The 27,383-nt window shown below is 43.0% G+C and overlaps 1 protein-coding gene across 2 annotated transcripts in view; it reads right to left on the minus strand.

Annotated features, from left to right (window-relative positions):
- Nucleotides 1-27,383, minus strand: part of HECTD4 (HECT domain E3 ubiquitin protein ligase 4) — a 146,793-nt gene that overhangs the window by 52,499 nt on the left and 66,911 nt on the right. The window contains exons 12-35 of one of the 2 annotated variants that reach the window (XM_090292081.1): nucleotides 27,147-27,379; nucleotides 26,639-26,784; nucleotides 25,134-25,204; nucleotides 24,427-24,532; nucleotides 23,742-23,862; nucleotides 22,828-22,956; nucleotides 20,738-20,862; nucleotides 19,104-19,257; nucleotides 18,511-18,611; nucleotides 16,725-16,923; nucleotides 14,516-14,635; nucleotides 13,291-13,395; nucleotides 12,004-12,167; nucleotides 10,533-10,766; nucleotides 9,378-9,570; nucleotides 9,081-9,185; nucleotides 8,545-8,633; nucleotides 8,001-8,176; nucleotides 6,164-6,299; nucleotides 5,908-6,049; nucleotides 5,661-5,827; nucleotides 3,415-3,561; nucleotides 2,551-2,735; nucleotides 719-872 (exon numbers count right to left, since the gene is read on the minus strand). In XM_090292081.1, coding sequence (XP_090148207.1) covers nucleotides 719-872; nucleotides 2,551-2,735; nucleotides 3,415-3,561; nucleotides 5,661-5,827; nucleotides 5,908-6,049; nucleotides 6,164-6,299; nucleotides 8,001-8,176; nucleotides 8,545-8,633; nucleotides 9,081-9,185; nucleotides 9,378-9,570; nucleotides 10,533-10,766; nucleotides 12,004-12,167; nucleotides 13,291-13,395; nucleotides 14,516-14,635; nucleotides 16,725-16,923; nucleotides 18,511-18,611; nucleotides 19,104-19,257; nucleotides 20,738-20,862; nucleotides 22,828-22,956; nucleotides 23,742-23,862; nucleotides 24,427-24,532; nucleotides 25,134-25,204; nucleotides 26,639-26,784; nucleotides 27,147-27,379 — 3,502 coding nt within the window. Of the gene's footprint in view, nucleotides 1-718; nucleotides 873-2,550; nucleotides 2,736-3,414; nucleotides 3,562-5,660; nucleotides 5,828-5,907; nucleotides 6,050-6,163; nucleotides 6,300-8,000; nucleotides 8,177-8,544; nucleotides 8,634-9,080; nucleotides 9,186-9,377; nucleotides 9,571-10,532; nucleotides 10,767-12,003; nucleotides 12,168-13,290; nucleotides 13,396-14,515; nucleotides 14,663-16,724; nucleotides 16,924-18,510; nucleotides 18,612-19,103; nucleotides 19,258-20,737; nucleotides 20,863-22,827; nucleotides 22,957-23,741; nucleotides 23,863-24,426; nucleotides 24,533-25,133; nucleotides 25,205-26,638; nucleotides 26,785-27,146; nucleotides 27,380-27,383 lie in introns of both variants that reach the window. The other variant, XM_090292080.1, reaches the window with a different exon arrangement.

Consider the following 27,383-nt stretch of genomic DNA (forward strand, 5'->3'; position numbering starts at 1 on the left):
AAGCTCAGAATTGACAAATAATACTCAAAAAGGAAGATTTGGAATATTTTCTGACCCCTGATGTTTACTTAAGTGAGATCCTATAGTTCAGCATGATTGACAGAGCACCAAGACTTAGAAACTGACTCTAGGAGGTTTGTAGTTTAGCCTTTCATTCCTTCTTAAGAAGTACATCGGGACCAAAGGCCTCAGCAGCCCGGGGCCTGCCGCAGCTGGGCCTGTCACACGGCACCGAGGAGAAGGCAGAGTCCGGCAGAGGCCGAAGAGCCGGCAGCCCTGCGGACAAGCTTTCATGGGCCTCATGGCTCACACATGATGGTAGGAGACCTCCACAGAGATCTTTTAAAGACACAGCATGAGAAAGTGAGTTAATTATAGGTCCTGATTATTCTTTAATCTTGCTAAATGAGAGTAAGAATTTTTGGTTACTGAATGTAAATCCATAGACTTGAAAGGCTAGTGATGTTACCAGCCAAGTATTACACCAAATGATAACATATTATTGTATGATGTAGATCTACACCTAAACAATCCTCCCATTTTCAAACTACATACTATTTTTCGATGACTTGATTCTCTACTATTTTTCTTGAGGCAGGAACATGTCAGAACAGCCTAATAATTTTGATGGTTCAAAAGACGAGGACCACCCAAAGGAACCCCAGTCATTTGAGAGGAAAGCCAGCTGCTCCCAGGGCTCTGGCGGGGGCGCCCGCACCTCGAGAGATCATTGAGGAGGCTGAGCACATCCTGGAGAGCGTCGTTCCCCGCGGCCTGGTTGCCGCAGCACTCGGTCGCTCGGGCAAGGTGGTTGGTGAGCAGGCTGGACACCTGACGGGCCAGACCTGAGTGCACAGCCTCCGTGGAGCTGCCTGCAGAGGTACAGGAAGGAAAAGCCCGGTCAAACGCCAGGAGGCCATGGCGAGCCTGCCCGTGTGGCAGGTGCTCCCTCTCCACCTCCCCGTGTTAAAGCCCTCCCCACCAGCTCAATTTGTCTTTAACTTGCTCAGTATTTCATTAGCCGTCCAATTAGCATCTGCTCATTAGAGAACATCTGAGCATAAAAAAGGCAATAGTAACTTGAAAAGTGATTCCATGTTGAGGAAAGATATTCTTAATTAAAACTGAATATAAGTAATCCACACAAAACCAAAGAACAGACTGTGATTGACAGGGAAGAATCACCACTTTACTGTGATGAAATCATTAATTTTTAACCCACACCCTACCACTTCTTAAAAATAAAAGAGGTTTTTGGGTCTTTTCATTTTCACCATAGTCCCAGAGCCTCACCCCCACCCCCTGCCCCGCCATCACCAAGCATCTGTTATAAAATCCACAAAGATTATCTGTCACTTCCTGAACTTCCCATGATCCCTTGGATTCCTGTACCTACACCCACTGTTTATTCTGCTTGGAAGTCTTCGTTATCCCTTCAAGAACTGACACGTCACCTTCGGGAAGCTCTGCCTGATCCCTAGCACAGCTGTAAGAACCTCTGTGATCCCACAGCACCTGGGCATTCACCTTGACTGTGACATTGATTACCCTGTAATTATTTGTTCATTGGCCTACCTCACCCACCGGACCGTATCTCTTAAGAGGAGGAACAATACCTTATTCATCTTACGCCTGGCTCTCAAAATAACAGAATGTATGGAGAATGAATAAACACAAATAAACAAGCTATATATGGAGCTGGGATATTATGGAGTAATAATCCTTCAAGTTTACTTCTTAAGTCAGATTGGTAACTAAAATATAAATTGGAAATAGCACATCAAAGTGCAATTGGAAAACCGTTTCATGAAATCTTTGTTTGGAGACTGTTAGCAGTGTTGATAAGAAAGAAACAAAAATATCTTCCTGGTTTCCTGGGATTACTGTACTTCAGGGTGGTTATCATCCCCCCACCACAGCTTCACAGAGATATAATTAACAAGTTAAAATTATATATGTTTAGACTGTACAATGTGAATTTTTAAAAAGATGTACAACCTGATGACTTAATACATATTGTGAATGATTCCCACAATCAAGTTAATACGTCCACCATTTCAGTTATCTTTCTTGTGTGAGTGGTGACAACACTTAAGATTTACATACTTTCTTAGCACCTTTCAAGTATACGATAAAGTACTGACTGTCATGCGTTACATTAGATTCCCGGGTTTTATAACTGGAAGTTCGTCCCTTCGGCCAGCACCTCCCCATTTCCCCTTCTCCCAGCCCTTGGTAACCACCATTCTGCGAGTCTGGCTCTTTGGATCCCACACACGAGTTGAGATTATCCAGTATTTGCCTTCCTGTGTTCAGCTTATTTCACTCGGCATCACGCCTGCTGGGTCAGGCCGCTGTTTAGTGTCACAGTGTGGCTGTAAATTCCCACAGTCCTGCTGCTGAAGAGGCGCTCACGGAACAATTAGCTAAGTAAACCCAACCGATTATGTCGTTTGACACAGGCTCTCTTTTCCCCGCCCAGCACAAGTACTTAACAAACATGTCAACAGAAGAAATCAGTGTGTTCTAGAAAGGAATCCTGCTTCTTACCTTCTTCCTTCTCCCACTCAACGCAGCGGTTGGCAAGCACCTGGAAGGCTGCCCAGGCCATGGTGGCCACCTTCTGCTTCTTGGTTTGTTTCTCACTGGAGCTGGACTCGGTCTGACTGCTCAAGCTACACAGCCGGTCCATGAGCTGAACGAGGCCACTGCGCACCAGGCACTTCTCCTCGCTCCTGGGTAGGTGGGAAGGGTTGCACAGAGCCAAGTAAGTGAGCAGCCCTTGGGGACGTCTCGCCTGAGACTCAGGTTATCAAAGGAACGGAAAACATGTCGGTCCAGTCCTCTGTCTGTGACTTAGGACACTACCATGTGTAACTGGAGGCAGAAATAGTTTTGTAGAATGAAGATTTCCTTCATAAATAAGGACCTTCAAGTTTTGGTTTATTCATACAGAACGGCAAAGTAAAAATGATGGCATCAATTCAAGGTTGCCATAACAAAAAAATTTACATATTTTATCACGAGGGGATTGAAAGTATGACTTTATGATTGCTTGATGTCTTCAAACTATTAACCCAGGTGACTAAGAGGAAATAGATGTGCACATGCAAAAAATTTTGCCAAATATGTAAGTAATCTCCCAGGAGCCTTTTTCTTTCCTTCAAACACCTCCATCCTGACACTGTAATATTATATAATCTCTAACGGCCACTCTTGATCATGTAGGAACTCAACAATAAGGAAGTTACATAGTAACTTTAGGTGTCAGGAGGCAAGCTTATTTAATCAGGGTGATAATGTCACTCAATAATCAAAGCCAAAATAATCCAATTTTTTAAATTAAAAATATTTTTATTTAATCAACTACATTGCGGTATACTTGCTTACAATAAAAGGTATCTCCTTGCTTACCTGGTGTAAGGTATGGTGCACAAGAGCCCAATGCTATTTGCACATGCGATAGGGTACCGAGCACACAAAGACACGACAGAGGTCATGGTCTCGCCGAAGGCTTCCTGGACTTGCTCGACCATCCCACCACAGGTTAGCTCTTCAATTCTATGAAACAGAACCAAGACTCAGCCTTCCCGAACCCTATCAAGAACAGTGATAGTGAACATGAGAGCGGGAGAACTTCTCCTGAGAAACGCAGGGGTGTCTACATGAATCCAGAACGAAAAGGATCTTGGAGATCACTTGTGTTTCCCAAACTGCAGGACCACAGAAGACCACTGGGCAGGATTTCTAAGTGTGCCTCAAAGACAATGCCCACACTCAAGAAAAGTCTGGGGACTGCTAGTTTAGGTCAAGTTAAGCAGGACTCCCTACTGCAGAACTTCACAGAGCTCTACAAAGCTCAAGTCCGTAGTGACTCTAAGAGCAAAAGAACGGCACCCAAGATTTCCCAGACTGCTTTAATAATGAAACCATTTATTTGAGACACGTTCGCAGTATCACTGAATACTGTGAATGCAATGGAACTAATGAGAAAGCCAAGACTCAAGCAGATTAGCTAAGTGTCCTTTTCAGGTTCACGCTCCACTAGCAGAGCATGAGAATCCAGTTGATATGAAATAAGAATGTCCCAATGTGAAAACACAACTCTGGACAGATTCTATAGCAACTGCTATTAGTTGAGAATTGGAACTATCCAGATTTATCTGTAAAGATACACAACATAATATTGTTTCTAATAGCAAAAATAAAACCTCAAGTTTAAAAGTAGGGAATTAGTCTAATAAAGGTTTAGGAATATGATACAGTACAATACAACCACTAAAAATGTTCTAGGAGATGAGATATCTATGGTTAGAAATAGACAGAACACCCTAAAATATTAATAGGTTTTATCTTAAGATACTGGGTTAATGTGTTATTTTAGACTTCAGGGTCTTCTGTGCTTTTTCAAACGGCTGACATACCACCTCAGTGACTGAGGGGAAGGGAGCAGTGCTGCCGGGGTCGTGGAGGTCAGCTGTGGCGGTTGTCAGGGTTCCTCGCTAAGCCTCCCGGGCACCCCCGTGGTCGGCTGGGCATGGGACCAGTCTGGCCAATGAGCCAGAGCTCTGACAAGGGGACTGACAGCTGTCGAGATGGTGGTCTCCTCCCCTCCTGGGCACTTTGTGATGACCACGAGCCAAGGTGGTCCTGCAATGGACATGAGTTAAGAGCTAACATTTTGTTTAAGCCACTGAAATTTTGGAGTTGTTTGCTTCCAAAGAATAACCTAGCCTCTCCTGACTGACAGGAATTTCTCAAGATATTCACATCAGCTCCTGGTTACATTTCCTCCAGCCACTGCCCTCTGCTTCTTGGCCAGAATTCCTCAAGAATTGCCAGGAGGCACAAGCAGCCTCCAGCACTCCCAGTCCAGGACTCGGAGAAAAATGCCTTTTTCTGTTTCTATCTGATGAGCTTTGAAGCCCAGCAGGGAACTAGTTTAGAAAAATTCCTCACAAGTAAGTTACAAAACTGTCTTCAAAGTGAGTATATACAATTATGTTTTTAGAAATTAATCCAGTAAGTAAGCGCAGAAGTATACAAAAATGCAGATATAAGGTTGTTGACTAAAGCACTATGGTTACACAAAAACTAACAAAACAGAAAAAAGGAAGAAAGAAGGGAAAGGGGGGGGGGGAAGAAAGCATGAACTGATGTGGCCATCCAGCAGGGGACGAGTTGAAAATACAATAAAGTACAGGCCTCCACATAACAGAGGTCCATGAAGCTCTTCAAAACTGTAAACCAGGTCAGTACGTAGTGACATGAAAAGATAAAGCTATCCGAGAAATATTATGCAAAACGACTCTGATTATAGTAAGGCAAGTATAATATGAATTAAGTAAAGTAAAAATCACCCACATGCCCACTTACGTGTACAAAAAGAAGTAGAGCTATTCATATGTGTGTGCAGTTGATACAACAAACTGTTCAAGAACAATGGAATTTAGGAGGAAAAGGTGAGTAAAGGGACTTATTTACTGTTATGGATGCTGAAATTTTTAGGAAATCATGAACTTCCTTTAAAAACTAAAAATATACTATTTTAGGGGGAAACAAGCAAATACCACAGTCTATGATCTGGCCCCAAGGATCGTCTTTGGCAGGGCTTCAACCCACTGCAGACAGGACAGGGGGAACCGACGGAAACAACTGACCTGGGTCCCCCCTGCAGGACCATCGTCACTGGACCCACGAGATGCGTCACTCCCCCGACCCGCACGGCCGCCGTCAGCAGCTCCCGCATGTGCACCAGGGCCTGCTTGCGAGTGTTTCCCCGCCGCCACCGCGTCTGCGCAGCCAGAAGGAAGCTGCTGCTGGACACCTGAAACGCACGGGACGTCAGCGCCCTGACTCCGGCGCTGCTCGGGGCTGCTCACCTGCGGGCGGCAGAAGGCGACGTACCGCTTGGTCAGGGTTGGTGCCGATGAAAGCAAAGAGCTGCCCCAGCAGGACGCTGTAGGTGGGCTTGTCCCTGCTGTCCTCGATGGCCAACGACTGCAGGAGCGTAAAGGAGCTGCTCCGGTGGCTGGTCACATGGCGCCGCCTGTGGGAAAGAAACCAGCCTTGGGTCCCCAAAACCAAGGTCCTCAGCGGGGGTGTTTTGACGAAGAGCATTCAGCTGCCTGTCGGAATCCAACCTTCGCCATTAGCCGTTTACCTCTGGTTTGCTCTAGTGAATTCCAAATCTTCATTACCAATCATTTCCAGGTCAGAAGGAGCCGACATGCTACGAAGAAAAACAGGCTGCCGCGCAGCATGAGATATCACCTTTGTTTCAGAAGCTGATTTACAAGCTGGAACAGAAAGGAATAGAAGGGTTGACATAGCCATTATCCTATTTGTAAGAACAGCGGCAACAGCTAAGCCTGACATGGAACTGCCAGTCTAAGAAATCTTTGCTTTCTAGAAGAGTTCAACCACCAAACCAGCCAGCAAAGCATAACTAATATTTTTAGGCCAATTTAAAAGAATCTAGATAATAGGTTAAAAATGATCTTAGCTTGGAAAACTAGAATATTTTCATCAAATTGGGTTCCCAAAGAAAGGCTGAACATTTCATTTAATTTCATAAACTACCAATGTTCACTTTAAAATAAGCATTTAAAAGAGCAAGAGAGGACAGAGAAAGTAATTTCTGGAAGCAAAAATGTCTTAATTTAAATAAACTCGGATCCATTTTTTTTCAGATGCCCTTTCTTTCCCCTTTAATTCGAGATCTATTTAGCGGAGCGCTACTGTGTGGGGACACCACCGTGTGGGGACACCACCATGTGGGGACACCTCCGTGTGGGGACACCTCCGCGTGGGGACACCTCCGCGTGGATCACGGGGGTATGAGTAACTACCACACCTGAGCTAGAATCTGACCAGCCCCCTCCTGTAAGATATACTCTTTAACCCTACCCGGGGAAATAGTGGTTTTAGTAAGAAAAACACAAAAATGCTTTAATGGAAGACAAATCTACATGTTAAGATCTGCTAAGGAAATAACAGTGTTAAGAAAGTGGAGAAGAGGTCTTTTTGAATCTGTCTTAAGAATGGCTAGACAGCTTCAGGCTAAATAAAACAATTTTTGAAGACGATGCCTCAGGAAATTATTGGTTCGCCGTCTTTGATACCAAGAGACTCTTAGAAAGCATCGCCAGCCTTAGCAAGGGGTTAAGTCTTTATAGGGAGCCCTTATGAACTAAGGGCTGTGGTGTGGCAGACCGTCCTGGCATGCGGTCACTTGGCACGCTTCCGCTGAGGCTCTCAGGGGGTAGTAGCAGCCTATCGCGAGGGTCAGACACCTGGGAGGCAGCCTAGGTCCCTCCCCCAGGTGAGAGGAGCTCTGGACGATCAGCTGGCTCGATAGTGTCCATCCAGCAATGGGCGGGATGGCATTAAGTCTTTCATTTCAGAACACATTGATTCAACTTGTTTTCTCAGGGGAAGAATTAACACTTGTTATTATGGGCTATGCCCAGTGTTCGGGATCCAGGTTCATTGATTTTCCTGAGAAACACATTTCAGGCTAAGAATTAAAATGTGATCAGGAGAAAAACAGTGGAAATTCACGCTAGAAGTTTCCACCTAATAATTAAAGATGAAACGCAAACTCAGCTTCAAGAGGAAAATACAATGCCTTCCACGATTCATAATATTCACTATCTAGTTACATACGTCACTATGAGAATGACAAGCCATCAACTAAAAATAGGGGGAATGGAATTACAAAAATACATGTCACCGGGCTCCTTAGATGCTCCCGTTAAAAAGGGAACGAGGCAGGCGAGGAGGCACCCCTGAGGCTCAGCTGACTCACAAAACACCACATGAATTCAATGAAAAGCATTTCTTGGCTGGAAAAATTTAAAAGGCAAAATTAAAAATGTTGAATTTTTCTTCCTTTCTGGAAATATACAAGAGTGATTTTTTTTTTTTTTAAGGAGCTTAGGCCCCTTTTATGAACAGACTAGTGCAGGGGTCGCTGCAGGGCTGGCTTTGAGCAGTACCCGGTGTCTCTGCAGGGGTCCCCGAGATGCTTCTGGTGAGGCCGGACTGGGCCGCAATGGTGACATGCAGCAAGAGCTCCGCTCGGTTCATTAAGCTCTTCACTAACGTCTTCGTTTTAGCCAGTGGGTGCGAGGGTTTCTGAATAAGAGAATTCACTTCTTGTAGGAACTTCTCCCTATAAAGAAAGGCTCATGTGCATTTAGTCATTCTCTAGTTTACCAAAACCAAAGTTTTTTAACTACAAAGGATATGAGAAGACAGAGGGAAAACGAAGCAAAAACTGAAGACGGCTCACCTCCCCCTTCCCCCATCTGAGGGGAGCAGTGTTATAAACTGGTCAGTTTTAGTTCTTTTTGCCCAGTTTCAAATGCCATGATGCTAACTTTTGAAGGTTAAAATAAAAATTTCCAAATTACAGAAGGACTTCCAAGTCTAAAGTATTTAGTGAATGCTCAATCTTTTAAAAAATATCTGTTGAAGCCAGATTTCGTTTTGAGCACCAGGAGGATAAATTAGCTTTACATTGTTATAAACACCACTAACCTCAGCGATAGGACCATGTTTTCAAGATCATTTCCATCAAAGCAGACTTCCTTCATTGAGCACAAAAGTTCTAGTTCTTTCATTTTGTTCTAAAGAAGGAAAAATCAAGAAAAGATGGTATGTAGGATCTGCAAAAACTGAGTTTTACTGTACATGTTAAAAGTAACAGAAAATTTCAGGGGAAAAAAATACCATCTTTGGCCCATATTTCTATGCCAGAAGCACATTTGTAAGTTATCGTTTGATATTTTAATGATTGAAAACGGTATTGACTACTTTCTGGGGATTTCTTCAGTGCTTGTAACTCTGCCTTTGACTTGCTTTTTAAGGCTGGAAAGCAAAATGTGATCATGATAACTTCTTTATAACACTATTAATCAGTTAAAAACAAGTAATTTATCATTCGTATTATTGACATACGGATTCAGTAAGTTTTATTTAACATTTGGGGCACACCACGCTCTGAGAAGTGACCGTATTTTTCCTCTGCACACAGGGCGGCGCCCCGGCACTGGCGAATCGCACCGCCCACTCACCTCGTTGAAGTGGTAGTCATAGAAGAAGGGAACGTTGTCCTCCAGCTTCCCCTGTATGGCGTCATCCACCTCACTTTGCCACTTCTGTTCTAGTTCTGCGACACTCTGATACATTAAAATGTAAAACAATGTGAAAATTGACATAAAATAAAAATAAGTGCTATCTACAAATTCGGAAGTTTTAGTCACAACAGTTTTTGAAAATTCAGATCGCTTTGTAAACTTCACTAAATTTCTAGGAAAGAAATTATTTCCAACCATTAGAAGAGCAATGCTGGTGCTTTGGCTCTCGCTTACCTGCAGCTGTCTCTCCATGGCACTGAGTTTCTTAAAGGTCTCTCCCATAATTTTACATAGTAAATCGTATTCCTCAGCATGTTCTTCTTGATACTGGAAATTTATTAGGGACTGCAGTGCATCAACCAAGTTCAAGTGCTTAATAACACACGATACCACCATCTCCTCCATCACATCTGGCTGAATGACTTCTCTGCGATTACAATGGAAAGTAATCAGATATATGCCATGCGCTTAACTTACCAATACCTTTTTTATTGGTTAAAGGACGTGGGCTTTGATTGAAATATATTAAATATTCACCACACCTTTTTTATTCCAATAAAAAGGCATGAACATTATATGACAGCTTTCCTATCACGTTGGCAATACATATTTTTAACTGATAAAACTAACATTGGCTGATAAACCTGAAAATCAAAATTAAAGACACTATGATTTATGCATTCTGAGCTATAGTGATGTTAGAGCCGGGACGGGTCTCGGGCTGAAAAAAAGACCTTTGGCACCATTTAGCTACCAATTAGTTCTATGCAGTTTGTGGCCTGTGGCATTTTGTGGACTGAAAACAATGCACTTCTGTAGTTTTTCATTTTCAATTTCATCTATACTTAAAATTTTCCTCTGAAATGGCTAATCTTGCCTCAGAAGGCAGAGCGGAGCCTGCAGCATAGACTTCACTTGTAGCAAGAACACCTCAAAGATGTCTGAAACTGCCAGACTTCATGTTCTAGAACAAAGACCTCTCCCTCAAAAATCAAGAAATGCCTCTAGACTCTACAGAAATGGAAAGCCAACAACTCCCAGTAGAAGGTCCAACCACCTGAGAAAAGTGCAGCAGAACCCTGTGGGAAACTGGGAAAACGCAGATTCCTGGGCCCCTTCCTCAGAGGTTCCGATTCAGCAGGCGTGAAACGGGGCCCGAGAACGAGCGAGTTCCCAGGTGAAGCGAACTGACACTGACTGGGGGCCCGCTCCGTGAGACCTGCTGACCTGAAGTACCACCTGGGGACACTCCCCCGGGTACGTGGTCAACAGTCATTAAGCGAATATAAAATTAAAGGTTCATTTGCTGAACTATAAGAATGATATCCCCTTCAACTGCTGAAACATTTTTTCCTGTTGGGAAAGAGGAAATGCTATATAGCAACATACTTTATACTTGGTCTAAATTGCGGTCCAGCACGCCCAGAAATTTCCCTGAGCTTTATCATGATTCCAGGAGGCAGCCTGATCCGGGGCAGGTCAAAGTAGGTCCCAACTGGAGGCACGAGGGCGTCAGAGGGGTAGGCGAATTCTCTGTCTTCCTCGATGGTCAGAGGCAGCGGGGATGGGCTTGGGGTAAGGGCAGGGGACAGCACACCATTGGCCTCCACCTGCCACTGGCACCTGAACAGAAAGACAAGAGTTTCTTCTCCTCCTCCGCTATCTGCAAAGCTACTTCAAGATTGCAGGTAAATCAAACATATGGAGGACCACATTATGTGTTAAGTATTAAAGAGCAATTAGCATATTCTATGAAACCACATCGTTAGGAATCTACCTCCTTCCCAGCATTTTGACCTGGTGATCTCACTTCTGGGAATATATCTGAAGAAACCCAAAACACTAATTCGAAAGAACATAAGCACCCCTACGTTCATTGCAGCGTTATTTACAATCGCCAAGATTCGGAAGCAGCCCAAGTGCCCATCAGCAGATGAGTGGATAAAACAACTCTGGGACATTTACACCGTGGAATACTACTCAGCCGTATAAAAGAAAACTCTACCCTTTGTAACGGTACGGAGGGACCAGGAGAACATCAGGCTAAGTGAAGTAAGCCAGCCAGAGAAAGACAGGCCATATGTTCTCACTTACATGTGGAATCTAATGAACAAACTGAACTAAGAAGCAAAACAGAGACAGCCTCGAAGAGAGAGAGCAGGTGACAGGTAGTGGGTTGGGGAGGTCAGGCGGTGGAGGGATCAAGCGAACAGGAGAAAGGAAGGACTCATGGACCTGGACAATGGTGTGGTTGATTGCAGTGAGGAACGCAGGTAGAAGGGGCTTAAATGGTAATGGAGAAAACACAATAAAAATGTTAAGAAAAAAAGAAAAATTTTAAATATATAAAAAGGCTGAAAGAATTACATGTTAACACCCATATACCCACTGCCTGGCTTCTTGAATAAACATTTTGCCCTGTTTGCTTTATCTCCCATCTACTCATTCTTTGGGGGATCCTTTATTTTATTATTATTATTATTATTATTTTTGGTTTTTCAATTACAGTTGTCCCATTTTCCCCCATTTCTCTCCCCCACCCAACCCACCCCCTCTCCCGCAATCATACCCCTCCCCGTTGTCCATGTCCATGAGTCATTTATACAGGTTCTTTATTTTAATTATACAATATTTGTTGGAGAAAAGCTTATGCAGTTCAAGTCTATAATTTCAAATTTAGTAAAGTAAGGGCCAGAAGGCACTGTGGTGTAATTTTCATTTTGTTTCTTAGGCACAATGACACCCCTGGGATTGTCAGGCAGCAGGCACGATCAGCTGGGAAACACACTAAAAGTGGTTTTCCACATCAAGTCCTTTTTCCTTTGTGAGCAAAACCAGCCCCATTTGAGCCTTTTGTTACCTTTGTAAAAGTTTGGACCGCAGCAGCTCCTGACAGGCTTCTTCTTCTTTGGTAATGTCTGGTCCATTGTACAGGATTCGTAACATGGAACAAGCTAACACGGACAGCCCTAAAGCCAGGTCTACCAGAAAGGGCAAGCCTCCTGACACATCCTCTGAAGACTCCTACAATGCAGACAGGGGCAAACCACACCGGTCAGTGTGCATGGCGGGGCCTGCGCTCTCCACACTGCCCTGCCCCCAACTCCAGGGCTCACAGAGCAGTGTCGAGCATCGTTGCTATGGGACACAGGGGCAGCACCCAACACCATGAGCCGAGAGGTGGTGGCATTGAATGACTACAGAGTGAAGTCTCAACACAGTTCAGGAGAGAGAAGAGCTGGTAAGACTCCATATTAGAAAAAGTACAAAACTCATGCGCGATTCTTTGGGTAGCTCCCTCTCTGCTGTGCCTACTGGGTATAAATCACTATTTTGTTTTGTCACCTCCATCCTGTGCTTGAACAAAGATATTGTCAATGATGACAATGAATTCATTCAATATATATCTATTGAGGGACTGTGGTGTACCAGTCATTATTCTAGGTGCCTGAGATAACAGCAAAGAGTAAAACAAAGATGCCTCCCCTCACAGAGCTTACATTCTAGCAGAGAACTCCCCTCCAGAGAGTCTTAGCTTGGTTAAACCTAAGCGATCTCCCAATCTAAACTACATTTTACAAATCAGGCTAGTAAACTCCTACTACTCCATCTTGCTCTTCTTTTTTTTTTTTTTTCAGGTGGGAAAATAATTTATTTACATAGATTCTGGGGGCTGGGGCAGGGGGGAATAACTTTTGGCCACTGCTATTAAAAAGAGTAGATTAAATCTATCCACAGAGTATAAAATAAATAATTAACCAGAGAAAGACTCAGTCTAGCAAAAAGAGCCTTTGGAAATAGAATGAAATCATCTAACCAGACTACTCTTAAAACCAAAGTCCCAGTGCTTCATGTTAGAGCCTTCTTTGCCCTCTGGAAAGACACTGGAGGCAGATCCCCTGACCTGTCTTTGGAGACAGAGCCACTAGCCGTGGACTCCCTGTGCTGCTGAAGTGATCTGAGGTCACAGCTGGTTTTAGTCCATAAAACTACTACTTACTACCAGTAGTCAAACTCCTGTCAAATGGAAGTGATAGATGAAACAGCGGCTCATACTTTGCCCCATTCCAAGGCAAATACGATGTGTGTGACCAGGGCCCAAAGGAGAGCGTATACCATGTCCATGGCGGTGGTTAGAGTCAAGTACCTGAGCGCGGACTGTGCAGGCAAAGCCCCACATGGCTTTGTCGGGGGTGTTGTGCTCACGGCCACTTCTCATCTCAAAGGAGAAGGTGACTGTATCTCCTTCCACCTTAAAATTTAAGGGGGAAAATGCACTTTAAAAACAAGACACACAGTTTGCAAGAGAGCAAGGAATTTCAGAGCTTTACTTGCAAAAGGACCACAGCAACATTTTACTCCTTTTCTCACTTGCTTTTTAAATTCAAAATCCACCCCCTCTCATTTGGACACAAACTTTTCAGGTGTCTCTCCTAGCCAGATAGCTTTTGGGATGAGGTCTCTGTGAAGTGGGTCACAATTGCCCAATAGTAGGATCAGACTACAGATGAGCCAAATCTTAAACATAATTTCAATAAATTCCTCAAATTTCTGTTCTTTCTGCCCCACCCCCACCCCCGTCTCTCTCCAGGTCACCACCTACTTGTGCCAACAAGGCAAGCAAATGGCCAGTATCTGGAAGACCACAGCCAGTGCTGGCAAAGCTGGGTCTGTATTGTAGACCCAACACCACGAACGAGGAACAAAAGGCAGAAAAAGAAAGAACAGTGGAAAGTGCCGTGCTGGTCCGGCTTTGCTTTGGCTGCACCCAGCCTCGCCCCTAGAAACGTGGTGTCTAGTGCTGGGTTAGACAGCGTACATCATGCATGCGAGACAAAGGCTCTGGGAGTAGATTTTGGAGAGGTTTTCAGGTTTTAATGGGCATCCCAGTTCCTGTTCATATTCTGGGTAGATACGTTATACAAGGGCCCATGTTATAAAGCATGGCTCGAATCTTGTCAGTCTGAGAATGGGCCATTATTGCTGCTCCAATGGTCCGCATTCATCGGAAAACACTGATTCCACATTTTTTCACTTCAATGGCCCTGTGGTTCTAGGACAGCCATCATAAGGGAGTCCAGAGAGGAAGTACGCCGGAAGAATGCGCAGTCCTTTTAATGGACAGGGAATGAAATGCTGGGACAACCTCCTGTGGAATAGGTTCTGGAGTGGACTGGGGTCTGAGGCCCCGAAAGTGAAAGGAGTGTCATTCTGAGTGGAGTAGTGACTTCACGGGCCTGGTGGCGATAGAGCCCCGCCTCAATGAAGGCCATGGCAAGCGTGGGTCTGAATTCTAGTTAATGGACCTGGGCCCATGAGGAATGTCAGTTTACTTTTCTTTTCTAGGAAACAAGCGTGACTGGATCGCATACCTTCACCAGGTCCTTCGGCCAACCAGTCCCTAAGACACTACGGCTGCCATATCCCAGTGTATTGCCTCCGTACTCAGCGACCTTCCTACTGTTTGTGTTAGGCCCCGCGTAGATCACCAACTTCAAAACAGAAAATACACTGTTAGACTGTAAAAGAAAAACAAAAACAACATCTACAAATAAAAAGGCTGCAGGAAATGTTTGTTTAAAAATACATTTATAACCAGGCACTGCTGTCATAATATAATCAATATTTCCTGATTTTTTTTTTTTTAAGGTACAACTGATACTAGTTTGAATGCAATTGGCCATTGGTATTTACGGGGCAGCCAAAGAATAATAACAAATATTATCACAAGTTAACTGACTTGGGGACCTCACATTAAAAGTTATACTCATACATACACATATATGTGCATATTTTAAAGAGCTATTTTAATCCAAAATAACCATATATAACTCATTATATAGAAGGTACAGTTAGCGCCCTCAAATCCTCCCCCAAATTAATGAAGTGAGCAAATACAGGTGAAAAGATGGTGATATCTCATACAACAACAAAATAAAAGCAAAAAATCCCCAAAACCTTCATGAATGAGAATGTTAAAAAATGCAACAAATTGAAAATAAGCCATATATTCTTAGAATGTTGCTTCATGGTATAAACAGAAAGTGACCCAAATTTGGGCTAGTGAGAGGGAAGCTTCTCCTTGGATCAGTTTTCACATGTCAACAGTTTTCTTTGATGAAGACTATTCATTTATATTCAATTAACTAACTTTCTAATATGCAGGAGAAACATTTAGAGGTAATTAGGCATTCGAACACTTTCCCAGGCAGGGTAAGGCTCTGGCCTCTGTAAATACCAAATCCTGCCCCTCAGTGAGTGCTCCGACTCCGGTCTGCATAGGGGAGCAGTGTGGACCTAAAAGCTGCACTTTTAGCCCTGAACACTCATCCGTTTGCGACGCCTCACCCTTCACACACCAGTAGGGACCACTGGAAAAGTAAATGTTACTTTTATCCATGTAGTTAGGGGGCACCCCTGGGCCTCCACATTTAACATGAATGTGTACTGCAGGGGTAGTTTGCGTGAATCGGAAGTTGAATATTACTGGCTTTTAAAGGAGAAACAAACTGATACTAACTAAGATGTGACCTTTTTCATTTCCATTTTAAACAGTCGTGTACTTGAATCTAGGCAATGGCGCAGCTAATGCCTGGAACTAGGAAGTGGTATACACTGGGGCCAGGAGATCAAGGTTTTGAAAGGCCCACCAAAGACCACTTCTCTTGCTTCCAGCTAAGGTGAGTTTGGGGGGTAGGAAACCCCTCCAGACATCTGGGACCTTCACTAGCCTAAGATAATGGGGAAGAGGATTCTATAATTTGCCCAGTAATGTGTTTTAGCATCCCATAGTGTATACCGTTAAGAAGTCCTTTATTTTTAACCCAAAAATCTCCCCTGGTAGGATTTAAGACCATTTGCTCTTACACAGTTCACAGAGGAGAGATACAGCAGGTAACTGACAAGTTAGATTAAAAAAAGCCCTCCATATGTACAAAGTTATCAGCTAATCATTCAGTTGTTCTTTTATATGTTACACGTCACAGTTTCATTAGCCTCCCCTCCTAAGATCCAGTTATAAACAGGAGAAAATAGTCCTAAAACACTACTTTTTACTTATAATTTGGTCTGGCCACCAGGCTGGAAACTATGCTTCCTTGAAACCTATGTGGCCCTGAGATGATGGTAAAGAATAACTTAAATGCAAACAGACCCTAACATCTGAAATCCTCCTAAAAGGCCACCTTCTCCCAGAAGATACACGAGAAGCCCCAAGAACTGGCAGTAAGACCGTTCTAGATGCAGGGATGGGCACATCTGCAGGAAGTGCGAGCACAGAGGAAGGCAGGGAGTAAGGAGAACGGAAAGGAAAATTTCCTTTGCTTTGGACCTAAACTTGGAAAGCTTACAAAAGTCCGCTTTCAATGTGTCATTAAAACGCTGTTCTTAGCCCACAGCGGTGCTGGCTCTTTGATGCCCCCAGTGACCACCCTCTGAGGCATTATCTTAGGCAAGTCTCCTAAGAGATATCTGCAGACAGAAGTAAGTCAAGAATGGTGACCAGCAGCAAAGAAAAATAAGAAGCGTCTAAGACATCAGCTTAGTAGAGGCGGAAGCGATTCTCAGGCAGTTCTCGCTTACTTTGTCGTAGTCGTACTGTGAAGAGCATCTGCTATCAAATCGCAGGTACAGGCAGCGAGCTCCTGGGATGTGGACAGTCTCTTTAAATTTATAGTTGTCTCTGACAGGGTGGACTGTCTCCACAGTCTTGCCAGCAGCCCATGGAGCAGGAATCTTTAAACCAGTGAGGAAGCCTGGCTCTTCCTTCTCTTCCAGCATTCTAAAACCAGACCAAGAGAGCGTGACTGAGTTTAGCAGCGAGGAGAGGAAAAAGGAAACACACAGACAGGAAAACACAAAAGGTGAAGAAATTTCACTCCAATTTTCCACAGCGCGCAGCACGACAACATTGCGGAAACACTGACAAAGTCTATATTTGAGATTCTTTTCGTTTTTGTTACACAATATATTTTCATTTTCCCCCTTTTTTCAAGGCAGAAGCCCAATTCATATTCAAGAGAGAACCTCACGAACTTGCATTTAAAATCACTCAGGAAAAAAAAAAAAAAAAAGAGATACTATAAAGGACCTTTAAATTGGCCACTTTCCAAATCCTACAGGCTCAGTGTCTTATAAAGGTTCCTTCTGTGGATATCTAAACGTCAATTGTTGAAAACTCCATGAGTCTACACTACTACTGTTAACTGTAATTTTTACTAAAGGAAGGTGCTTTCGAAGTTCCTCTTATCCACTGTAATCAAACCCTCGAGGACGTCACAACCCCAGGCTGTGAAATACAGACTCCTATAGCTGCACTTGGCTGTTGTGAAAGTCTCTCTCAGCTCTGTGCTACCCAACAGGGGTAGTTACTTAGTAAAATGTGTCCATTTAAATAGAATCTAAATTAAATACAATTTAAAATTCAATGTCTTGGTCGCATTAGCTACATTGCAAGTACTCAATAACAACATGTGGCTATCGCCAACAGTATTGGAAAACAAAGATACAAATTTTCATCACTGCACAAAGCTCAGTTGGATAGCATCCTGCTCTAGAAAAACCCAGAATTCCTTCCTCTCTGATCTATGTTTTTAGAGACAGCTTTAGGGAGATGTAATTGACATGTAATAAATTGCACATATTTAAAGTGTATAACTTGGTAAGTTTGACCATATGTATATACCTGTGAAATTTCCCCCTCCTTGGTAATCCAGGTAACCACTTCTTTGCTTTCTGTCACTACAAATTAGCTAGCGTTTTCCGGAGTCTTATACAAATAGAATCATATAATATGTACTTCCGGGGGCACCTGGCTTCTCTCCCTCAGCATAAGCAGTCTGAGATTCATCCGTGTTGTTGAATGTGCCCAGAGTTCATTCCTTTTTATTGCTGAGTGGGATTGCACTGTACAATTATAACACTAGTTCCTTCACCTGTTGATGGACAGTTGGATTGTTTCTTGTCTGGGGCTAGTCTAACTAAAGCTGCAATGACCTTCATATACAAATGTTTGTTATAATCTGTGCTTTCTTTTCTCTTGTGCAAATACCTAGAAGTGAAATAGGTGGGTCCTATGGTAGGTATACGTCTAACTTTTTTAAAAAAACTGTCAAACTGTTTGCCAAAGTCTTATGTTTTACATCCTTATCATTAGTATTTGACAATTTGTCGATTTTGAAGTAATCTCTTGATCTGTGGGGAAGTTTATTCTAACCTGTTCCTATAAGACTATAAAGCAAGTGTAGAATTATCTGTAAAACTGTCCGGTTAGACAGTCCTTGCTAAAAATGCTTGCAGTAAAAGGAGCACCGGGCTTTCACCAGAGAAGAGAAGGCGGGGGCTCCTGCGAGGAAGCAGCATCGCTCACCGCTCATCGGGGAACAGCCTGCCCTTCTGGTCTGACGCACCACACGGGGAGCAGCCCACCTCGGCAAAAACCGGACACTGGGTTTTGAGCAGCAAAGCCGTCTGAAACACAAAATCATCATTGTGCCTTACAGTGCTCCTGTCAGTCATCTGGAGGGTACCAGAGCCAAACTTCGAACTCTCACTTAAGTCATCTTTTTGCAATCCTACTCTCCCCTCTTTCACTAAGAAATGCTTTGCTACTTAGACCACTTCTTTATTAACGCTGGAATGGTACATGTGGATTTGGGGTACCGAAAGCCAGCAAGGACTCAGGAGATGAAATATCATGGTAGGATCTCAGTAGCCTTTAAGTTAGTTTTTACACCTGACCAGCAATTAGTACTTGCTAAAAGATCGCAGTAAGTAATTTAGTCCAACAAATAAAATGTTTTCCCTTAATGTTTCAGTTTACTTTTACTTTCATTCTATTATTATTTCTCTTGGCTTCTGAGAGTCATGCTTCTATTTACTCTGCCTTCCGGGAATGCACGCAGCTGCAATATGAAGTGGGCTGGCGGAAGAGCAGTCCGCTGTGGCACACAGGGCTCGCACCTGACTGGTATAGAGAACCAGCTGCACCAGCTGAGGCATCAGGGCGTCGGCCATGGTCAGAGTCTGCAGATTTGGATGCATCAGGGAGGTCAGTAACACTGGAAGGAGGTGCCCCAGCATAGTAGCCTTAGTAACTTGTTCCAAGCCTTTTAACCTACAGAGTTTAAGAAAACACACAGGTTAAGCAATTCCCAATCATGTGAAAAAGCAACTAATATCACCTTTGTCTACAAATGCTCTTGAACTGCCTTTTCTCACTGAAGCACTTATAATTAAGAGCAATTCAATCCACAAATTTCCCATCTTCTACCACTGAGGGAGGAGACAGAAATCTCAAACTTCACCTTCAACCTATGATTTTATGCCAAAAAAAAAAAAAAAAGTTTATGTGGTGAATTTCATTGTACCTTTGAAGCACTTTTTATATATGGTCCTCTAAGTATGTAAATGGCTACTCTAAGCAGCTGCCATTTGCAAAGTTCCCTTAGCTGTCCTCAGTCTCTAACAGCAAGAAAATGAATGGCTACAAAACCCACTCACTTGCCCATAGGAGTAATACCCACTTCTGGCCTAGAGAACCTGGCTCGCGTGGGATACAGAGGCAGGAAGATTTTTCATTTGTCTTTAAAATCATAGCCCCCCCCCCCCAGTTTTACTGAGATCTGACATATAACACTGTATAAATTTAAAGTGAACAATGTAATGCTTTGACATGTCTACATATCATGAAATGATTACCTAGTCACATTCTTATATCCTCATCTTCAGCAAGAGGAATTAAGGTATGTGACTCGCCCAAAGAAAGATGTGGGTTCGCTAAGTTCTCTCAGACCGTACCTCCTCCCCGGGGCGGATCTACACGACAGGTTAGCAGTGGCCCCTACAAGCCTTAACAAGCCCAAGGGCAATGCCCATCTGGATTATATGGTTCTCAGTTCCAACCTGCCCACCTGCTCTTTGGGAGAAGCGAAGAAACAGGGACATGAGGACAGACAGGTTGACTGGAGAAAGAAAAGATCACACTGCAGGCCTGTCCGAGATCAACACCCTTAACATTCAGACCCTCAGCACACGTGGTGTGTAGGCGACCTCCAACAGCGAGCCACAGGAGAAGTCAATGGGGAGAACTGAGACGGAGCTTTAGCGCTGGGAACGAGAAGTTTACCTTCTATGTAGGTCACCCCTCTGTCTGCACAAGTAAAATAACTAACAGCCTGAGATCTCACGTCAGCATGACCTTCTGCACAACAGGTTCATTGTCTGTGTCCCTCAGTCACTGCCACCTCCCGAATGTACTCATCATGAGCAACCCAAGCGCACGTGGCGCTGAGCTAACCCACTGAGGGGAAGGCCAGCGTGGGACTCACGACGGCAGGAGACCCGCAGGTCAGACACGGTGCTGGGCCCCTCCGCCTGGCTACCCGGAAACCCCGACGGTTAGCCCAACTGCCCCTAAAGCACCACGCAAGAGTTCAATTGCACTTGGCTTTGAAACACTTGCCCTTTCAACCTATTTGCACAAAAACCCCTCTACAGCAACTGACCACCTGAGGCTGTGTCCTAAAAGATTTCGCTTTCCTAAGCAAGTTCTTTGTGAAGGGCAGCGGGCCACACTTCACAACCCACTGCCTCACCTCAGCTCCCGGTCGGGCATGTCACTGTTTATGAGGGCAGTCGTGACCTGCTGTAGCATTTCCAGCACTTCATCACATCCGGTGAGGATCTGGGTGGCAAGAGCCAAAACACTGACCTTTAGCTCCTAGGTAGAAAATATCATCATGTTATTTTTAAGCTTTGTGATGAATATACACTCACAAGGACAACACGAGATGACGTATTTTATGATGCGTTTCCAAATTAAATAATGAGGTGGCCAGAATAAGCCCAAAGCCGTGAGTTCCGCTAGGATGGCAAGGAGCAATCTGATCTGGGAGGCTACGGGCGGGAGTGCTGACAGAAATACGCAGTATTTCCCGGGGAGCAGAGCAAGTCCCCAGGAGAAAAGGCATTTCTCCCATCCCCTCCAGCACAAGGGAGCTCCCGGTGGCCAGCCCCGAAACTGTCCAGGTGGAAGACTGCCTTGGGTGACATGAGGGCAGCTAAAGAGAAAAACAGAACAGTAAAAGGCGCATGTAGAGGCGGTGGATTAAATGAGACAAAAACGCAACATTCTGAAACAGTACAAGTGACCTTTTTACTGAATGTTTTAAACCATTACACTTGAAAAAAGGCAAGTTAAAAAACTCGATTAAAGTAGCAGGCAGTTACAGGCTATTAAACATTAAAAAAAACTATCAGAGAGTTCATGGGCGTGCAAATAGCAAATAATGTAAGCAACACTAGTTAAGGTCATAGAAATGTTTAGTTTACAATTATTTTCTATTAAAAAATACAACCAAACTAACCCTCTAACTAAAATCTGTGGGGGGTTCCCCCCCGCCCCCAGAAATACTAGATAACCCAGCCTATTCTGCCTTTACCAAGAGTTATTTCTTTCTATGGGTTAATTAAGCATTTATAAAAATTTGCCTTCCAAATAGAAAACATGGGTTCTCATGGCTGGAATTTTCTGGGGCCTCTTTTCTCTTTCTTTCTTTCTTTTTTTGTGTGTGTGTGTGGGGGGGGATGTACGATTAAGTGAAAGGGAATCCTGAATGGACCAGACGAGATAAATGGTGGTCAGGCCGGACTGACCCTCTGAGCCGTCACCTGCTGGCCGCACACCTCGCAGCAGCGCAAGGCCAGGTACTGCACATGCCTCGTCTCTAAGGCTCACAGCAACCTGGCAACAGAGACACTATTGTCCCTTTTTACTGATTAGAAAACTAAGGCAAGGGAAGGTAATAAATAGCATCGGCCATTTCAATGATTAATTCATGCAATTTTGCCTGTTTACAAACTGATTACACAATGAAATAAACTCATAAATATGAGCTAGCACCTGTTGTATGTATGCCTCAAGGCAGAAGAAGGGCAAAATGGAATGGATTTTGGCTTTAACTATGGCTTCCTTGCTTAATTTTTCAGTGTGTTTTGCTCAACACTGCAGGGAAATAAACAAGCTTTTATTGATTTCTCTAATTCTCCCACAAAGATGAATTCTGAAGAACAATGCGAACAACAGCCTTAAGCATCTGTCAAAATTATAACAAACAATGCTATAAAAATCTCTGGTTGCTAAAAAATTGCCATGTAGGGTAAATTACTGAGTTTACACAGAAGCTAACGTAAAAATAATTATAGGAAATGAAATGAACTATAGGTTTAGAAATTATTCAATGTAAAGATTGTGAGAAAATGATGATCTTTTTAGTTATTTAAATCAAGAGAACATAATACAGCAGTCAAAATGTCAAAGTTGTTTAAATGCTTAGGCTCCTGGATTTATTTATATATTTCTATATAAATAAAACTTTCAGGTGCATATGAGATCACTTGTAGGTGCCACACTTTATAGTTTTTAAAAAACATGAATATAAACAAAGGCACAAGAAGAGGGACAGGAGCACATGGATGACACATTATGTGAGTGTCACAAATACGGTAACCACTGTGCAATGACATGACAATCTGTGAAATGAGTGGCCTCCCATGACCTCTCACAAAAACATAAGCCACGGGGGTGAAACCTGACATTGTAACAGACGGAAATTTATCCAGTTAAGCTGTGCTCCGCGCACTGGGCGGGGGAGGAAGCGCTGTTAGAAGAAAGCTTGGTGTTTACCTGTACCTTCAATGTCTCTCCCTGCAAGGAGCTGTCACTGTCATCATTCTCGTCGGGTTTGATCAAAACAGTGTTACTGAGGAGGTGGTTCTGAACTGCCATCAGATAGCGCAGGCAGGAGGAGGCAGCCTTTAACACAAACAAGGGCATTTAAATGATCTAGATCCGACTGAAAGAAGGGATCATGTGATCCTCGTGTTTGTCAAAGGTTTCAACAAGGGCAGCAAAAGAGAAAGCACAGAAAACAGACCCAGTTAGTTTCTCAGGGGATGTATTGGCACTTGGTTTTTGATACAGAATTTGACACATTTACCATAACTTTTTGCCTTCTGCTACATAATCCTCACTCATCACTCAGATACTTACTTGAATTTCTGCCTCTTAATTTTTCCCCCACCCTCCTTCCGGTCACATGTGTCTCCGTTAGAGAAGACTATCGAAACTCTTAGAATCTTTAGTTCTTCTCAGTCTCTGTAAAACACTGATGGTTTCGAAAACAATGCTAAACTTCCAATCAACGCAGGGAGAAATCCTCACTACTTTAAACAAAAACATCTAAATTCAGTCAAATACTTATGGCAACCAGACATTTAAAGCAGAAGGAGTCACCTTGGGAGCTGGATAAATGGGTCTGTCTAGTTCTACATTTATAGGACAAGCAGTCACCCATGGACCCCATCAGTTGAGTCTGTCCTTGTAGAGCGTGTGTGAGTATGAGTGTGTGCACACACCTCACAACGCAGTCAGATGAGAACAGGAACACCAGATTCAACTCTGCTTCCATCAAACACATTCTTACTGAGGTCTGGTCAAGATGGTGGAGTAGGATGGCACTGTACTCACCTCCTTCCATGACATAAAAATTACAACGAAATTATAAAAACATCGACCTGGACAAATACATTGTTACTTACAGGCACAGTTGAAAGGAGTTTTTGAAAATCATCTTTAGAAACAGTTTGGCACTTGGTGATTAAGATACAGGATTCTCGCACGACAATCTTCAGAATGTAGTGCAAAAGTTCATCATTTAGTCTTTAAATGCAGGAAAAATGTAACAATAAGATAATGATGTTTTAGTAATAAAAGGATAAATTTTTACACAATTGGTATAAGATGATAAACAGAAGATATAAAGTTAATTGGTTCTGGAAGCAAATCATCTTAGTAATGAGGCTAACAACTGGTTACATTATCTAAATCAAAGTTATAGAAACGAAGTGATACCCAAGCACCTAGTCCAAATATTTTAGGAAGAGCAAAGAAAACCAGTACCTTTTTGCCCTCACCAGCTCTAGCTACGCCCTCACTCGCTATCACAAACCATTTGAATGATGCCCTCCACCGAGACTTCTTAAATAACGCCACCTGTTATTTCTACCAGCGTACCCCTTCCCCAGGCCCAAGTTACTTCACCAATAAAGCTGAAACGTGCTAAATGGCAACTGTCGGGTTTATTGTATTTCAGCTGACCCGTGGTTTAAATTAAATATGCTAACTATAGTAGATATTATAGGACACTAGAGTTCATCACATTTAAATGTAAATCAATTACTGAGAGAAACACAAAGAAAGAGTGACTAAGATAACTGGTGTCACCTGTAATGCTCATCATCCTCGCCGCCAAATCGGTTGTTTTGAAGCTGCTCAGCTAAGCTGGTCAGGATCACATCCCGCAGCTGGGAGAGGCCACTGTTTCTCTCTCCTAACACAGAACGAAGCTCCATAAAACACCCTGGTAATTACACTCAGAGGAGAGACGCTATGAGATGCTATTAAAACAGTTTTTAAACAAGCAGACTGTCGGCAACCTAGCACCCAGCACCTGCCGTTGCCTTACAGAAGCAAGAGTAGCGGGAACTACGTCACAGCCAATCTGACTTTGAACTAGTGCAACCTGATTTAAGTGCAGTTACCCCTGGGTATATCATAAAGTGTGATCTCTAACTCTGGTGAATTGTTATTGCTGTTCTTTAGACTAACTTTAAAGTTGCATTTTAATGTGTGGGGGGAAAAAGCTGGCTTAGAAATCCCCAAGAAGTCATTACCGTTAATGTTCGTTAAATAACTACAAGAGGAACATTACCCTAAGCAATGGAGATAGGAAGGTTTATAAAGCTTGAAGGTATATAAAACATGGTTTCTTCTTTCAATCTGGTTTAAATATTGGCATTATGTGCAGATATGGTTTGAAAATTAATGCTAACAGATATGAAAAAAAAGTTCTATTATCTTAATATCCAGTTGTTTCCTTGGGGGGAAAAAAAAGGATGGCAGTGCAAGGATAAATAAAGGAGAATTCTCACCTTCCGTTAAGACCAGCTTAAGTAAGTTATTGATTTCCGTTTCACCTGGGTATAAGATATTTAAACCAGAGCTGAAATGACAGAAAAGTCAAAAAGCTTTTAGACAAATGTTCTAGAAAATCCAAACTCTATTTAAATTTTTACTTTTATTAAAGATGTCAGTTTGGTTACATAAAACTCTGAGGTAAGTTTCACCATTAAAAAAGCAGCTGAACCTAAATTCACTGCTGTGATATAGTAAATGCTGGTAGTTTGCTTCCCTACCCTTGTCCTACCTGTGAGTTACCAAAATGACAGCTTATCTGAGGCCGGAAGCAGAACTGGTTAAAGAGAATTAAGCCATATATATATATATATATATATATATAGAGAGAGAGAGAGAGAGAGAGAGAGAGAGAGAGAGAGAGAAAGAAAGAGAGAGAGAGAGGGAGGGAGGGAGAGAGAACACAGCTATATACAAAGATTGTGCTGAAAAAAATCATTTGAGAAGGGGGTTTTCTAATTCTCAGCTTTTCCAAAAGGGCAGAAAGAATAGTAGTATTGCAAGTAGTATGAGAATTTTTTCTTTTTCTTTTTTTATGAGATCTAGCATACAGTAAAGGACACATTTAAAGTGTATAATTTGGTAAGTGTTGGCATATGTATATACCCAATGGAAGAATCACCATTAAGAGAGTGACCATACTCATCAGCCCCAGAAGTTGCCTCACGGCACTAGATTTTAATTTTTGCTTTAATGGCCTCAACAGAAAGAGACACAAAGCAAATCTATTGTGGAAGGAAGAACTTGCCCTCCCTCTCTGCCCACCTCTGTCGTATGGCACTTCCAGACCGAGCACTCAGTTCTCTCTTGGGCACATTAAGGCTAAGTTCCAGGATAAAAGCTCATTGCACTCAAAAAATATATATATAGATAAGTAGATGATAGATAAAATGACAACAGAAAATGGTCCATAAATTCTGCCCTCTTGCCTAACAAGGTATTAAGTAGATTTTAAAAGGTTAACAATGCTGAGCACTTACTCTACGTCGGGCTTTATCTTATTAAAATCTCACAAACCTATAAAGCGGGTACTATGGTACTATTTTTATGACCATTTTATAGCTGAGGAAATGGAAGACTCAAGGTCATAGCTAGTAAATGGCAGAGCAAAGACTAGGACCCAGGTCTGCCTGCTGCCAAAGCCAGCTTCTTAACCCCCTTGCCACATGACCAAATGAGATAAACATCTGCTTACAAACCATCAGAATATATACTCCAAGGGTGTTTCTGTCTTTTTATTTTTTAAGGATCCAGTGAGGGTCTTAGGTGCAGGGTGGGAAGAGGGTCGCAGGAACGCGGATGGCCTGGGTCCGCTGGGAATGGGGCCACGACCCTCAGAGCAAGGCCCTGACTGGGATGGGCTGGGAAGAGGCATCTCGGCTGCTGTCTTGCAGGGAAGATCGGGAAGCAGAGCAGGAGGAGCAGGAGGAAGAGAGCCCTATGACAATTATGTACTGACTACCTGATGGCAAGGCAGACTTCCTTCTGAATTTCAGGGCAGATTTGATCTTTCGGTGCCATCAGCAGCTGCCAAAGAAGCAACCCCGACCGTCGGATGATGTCTCGATTCCTCTCCGTTTGTGGGCTGAAGAAAAATTTAAATACCACCTACAGAAACATAAAGGGTATGTCTAAAAATGCTAATTCTACTGGGGATAGCATTCTCCCTCTGAAGACAGTACATGCAGATATTCTTATGAATAGATTTTTAATCACAATCTCTTCTATTGTGCAATGGTATAATTACAGTAAATATTTTACATATATTAATTATAATAGACTACATATAGCAATACTCCATTAACTGCTGTGCAGTGAATATGGTAATTCTAATTATAGGATTAGAATGTGGTAAGATGCAAAACAGGATAGTTATTAAATTTTCTTCTGGTAGAAATTAGCTGGCTGAAGCCAAGGTTTGTGTCTTTTTCCCTCTATTGTCTTATTTATCTCAAGAGAGAGTTATGTACCTGGAAGACGACGAGAATGCAGCGTATAATACAGGTGTCTCCATTGACCATGGCCTTCTCCATGATCTCACAGATACTGCTAAGGTGGTGTGCTTCGATCGGGTGCTGCTTGCCCAAGACACTTGTGATTGGAAGGTTGGGGTTGGTAGCAAGAAGATTGAGTTGGTGTATGCACATCGCACCAACGTGGTGCAGTAATTGGTTTATAACCTCATTCGTGGTTATAGCCTCCTCTAG

The sequence above is a fragment of the Furipterus horrens genome, unplaced genomic scaffold, assembly GCF_987537825.1.
Source record: "Furipterus horrens unplaced genomic scaffold, mFurHor1.1.pri manual_scaffold_11, whole genome shotgun sequence".
NCBI lineage: Eukaryota > Metazoa > Chordata > Mammalia > Chiroptera > Furipteridae > Furipterus > Furipterus horrens.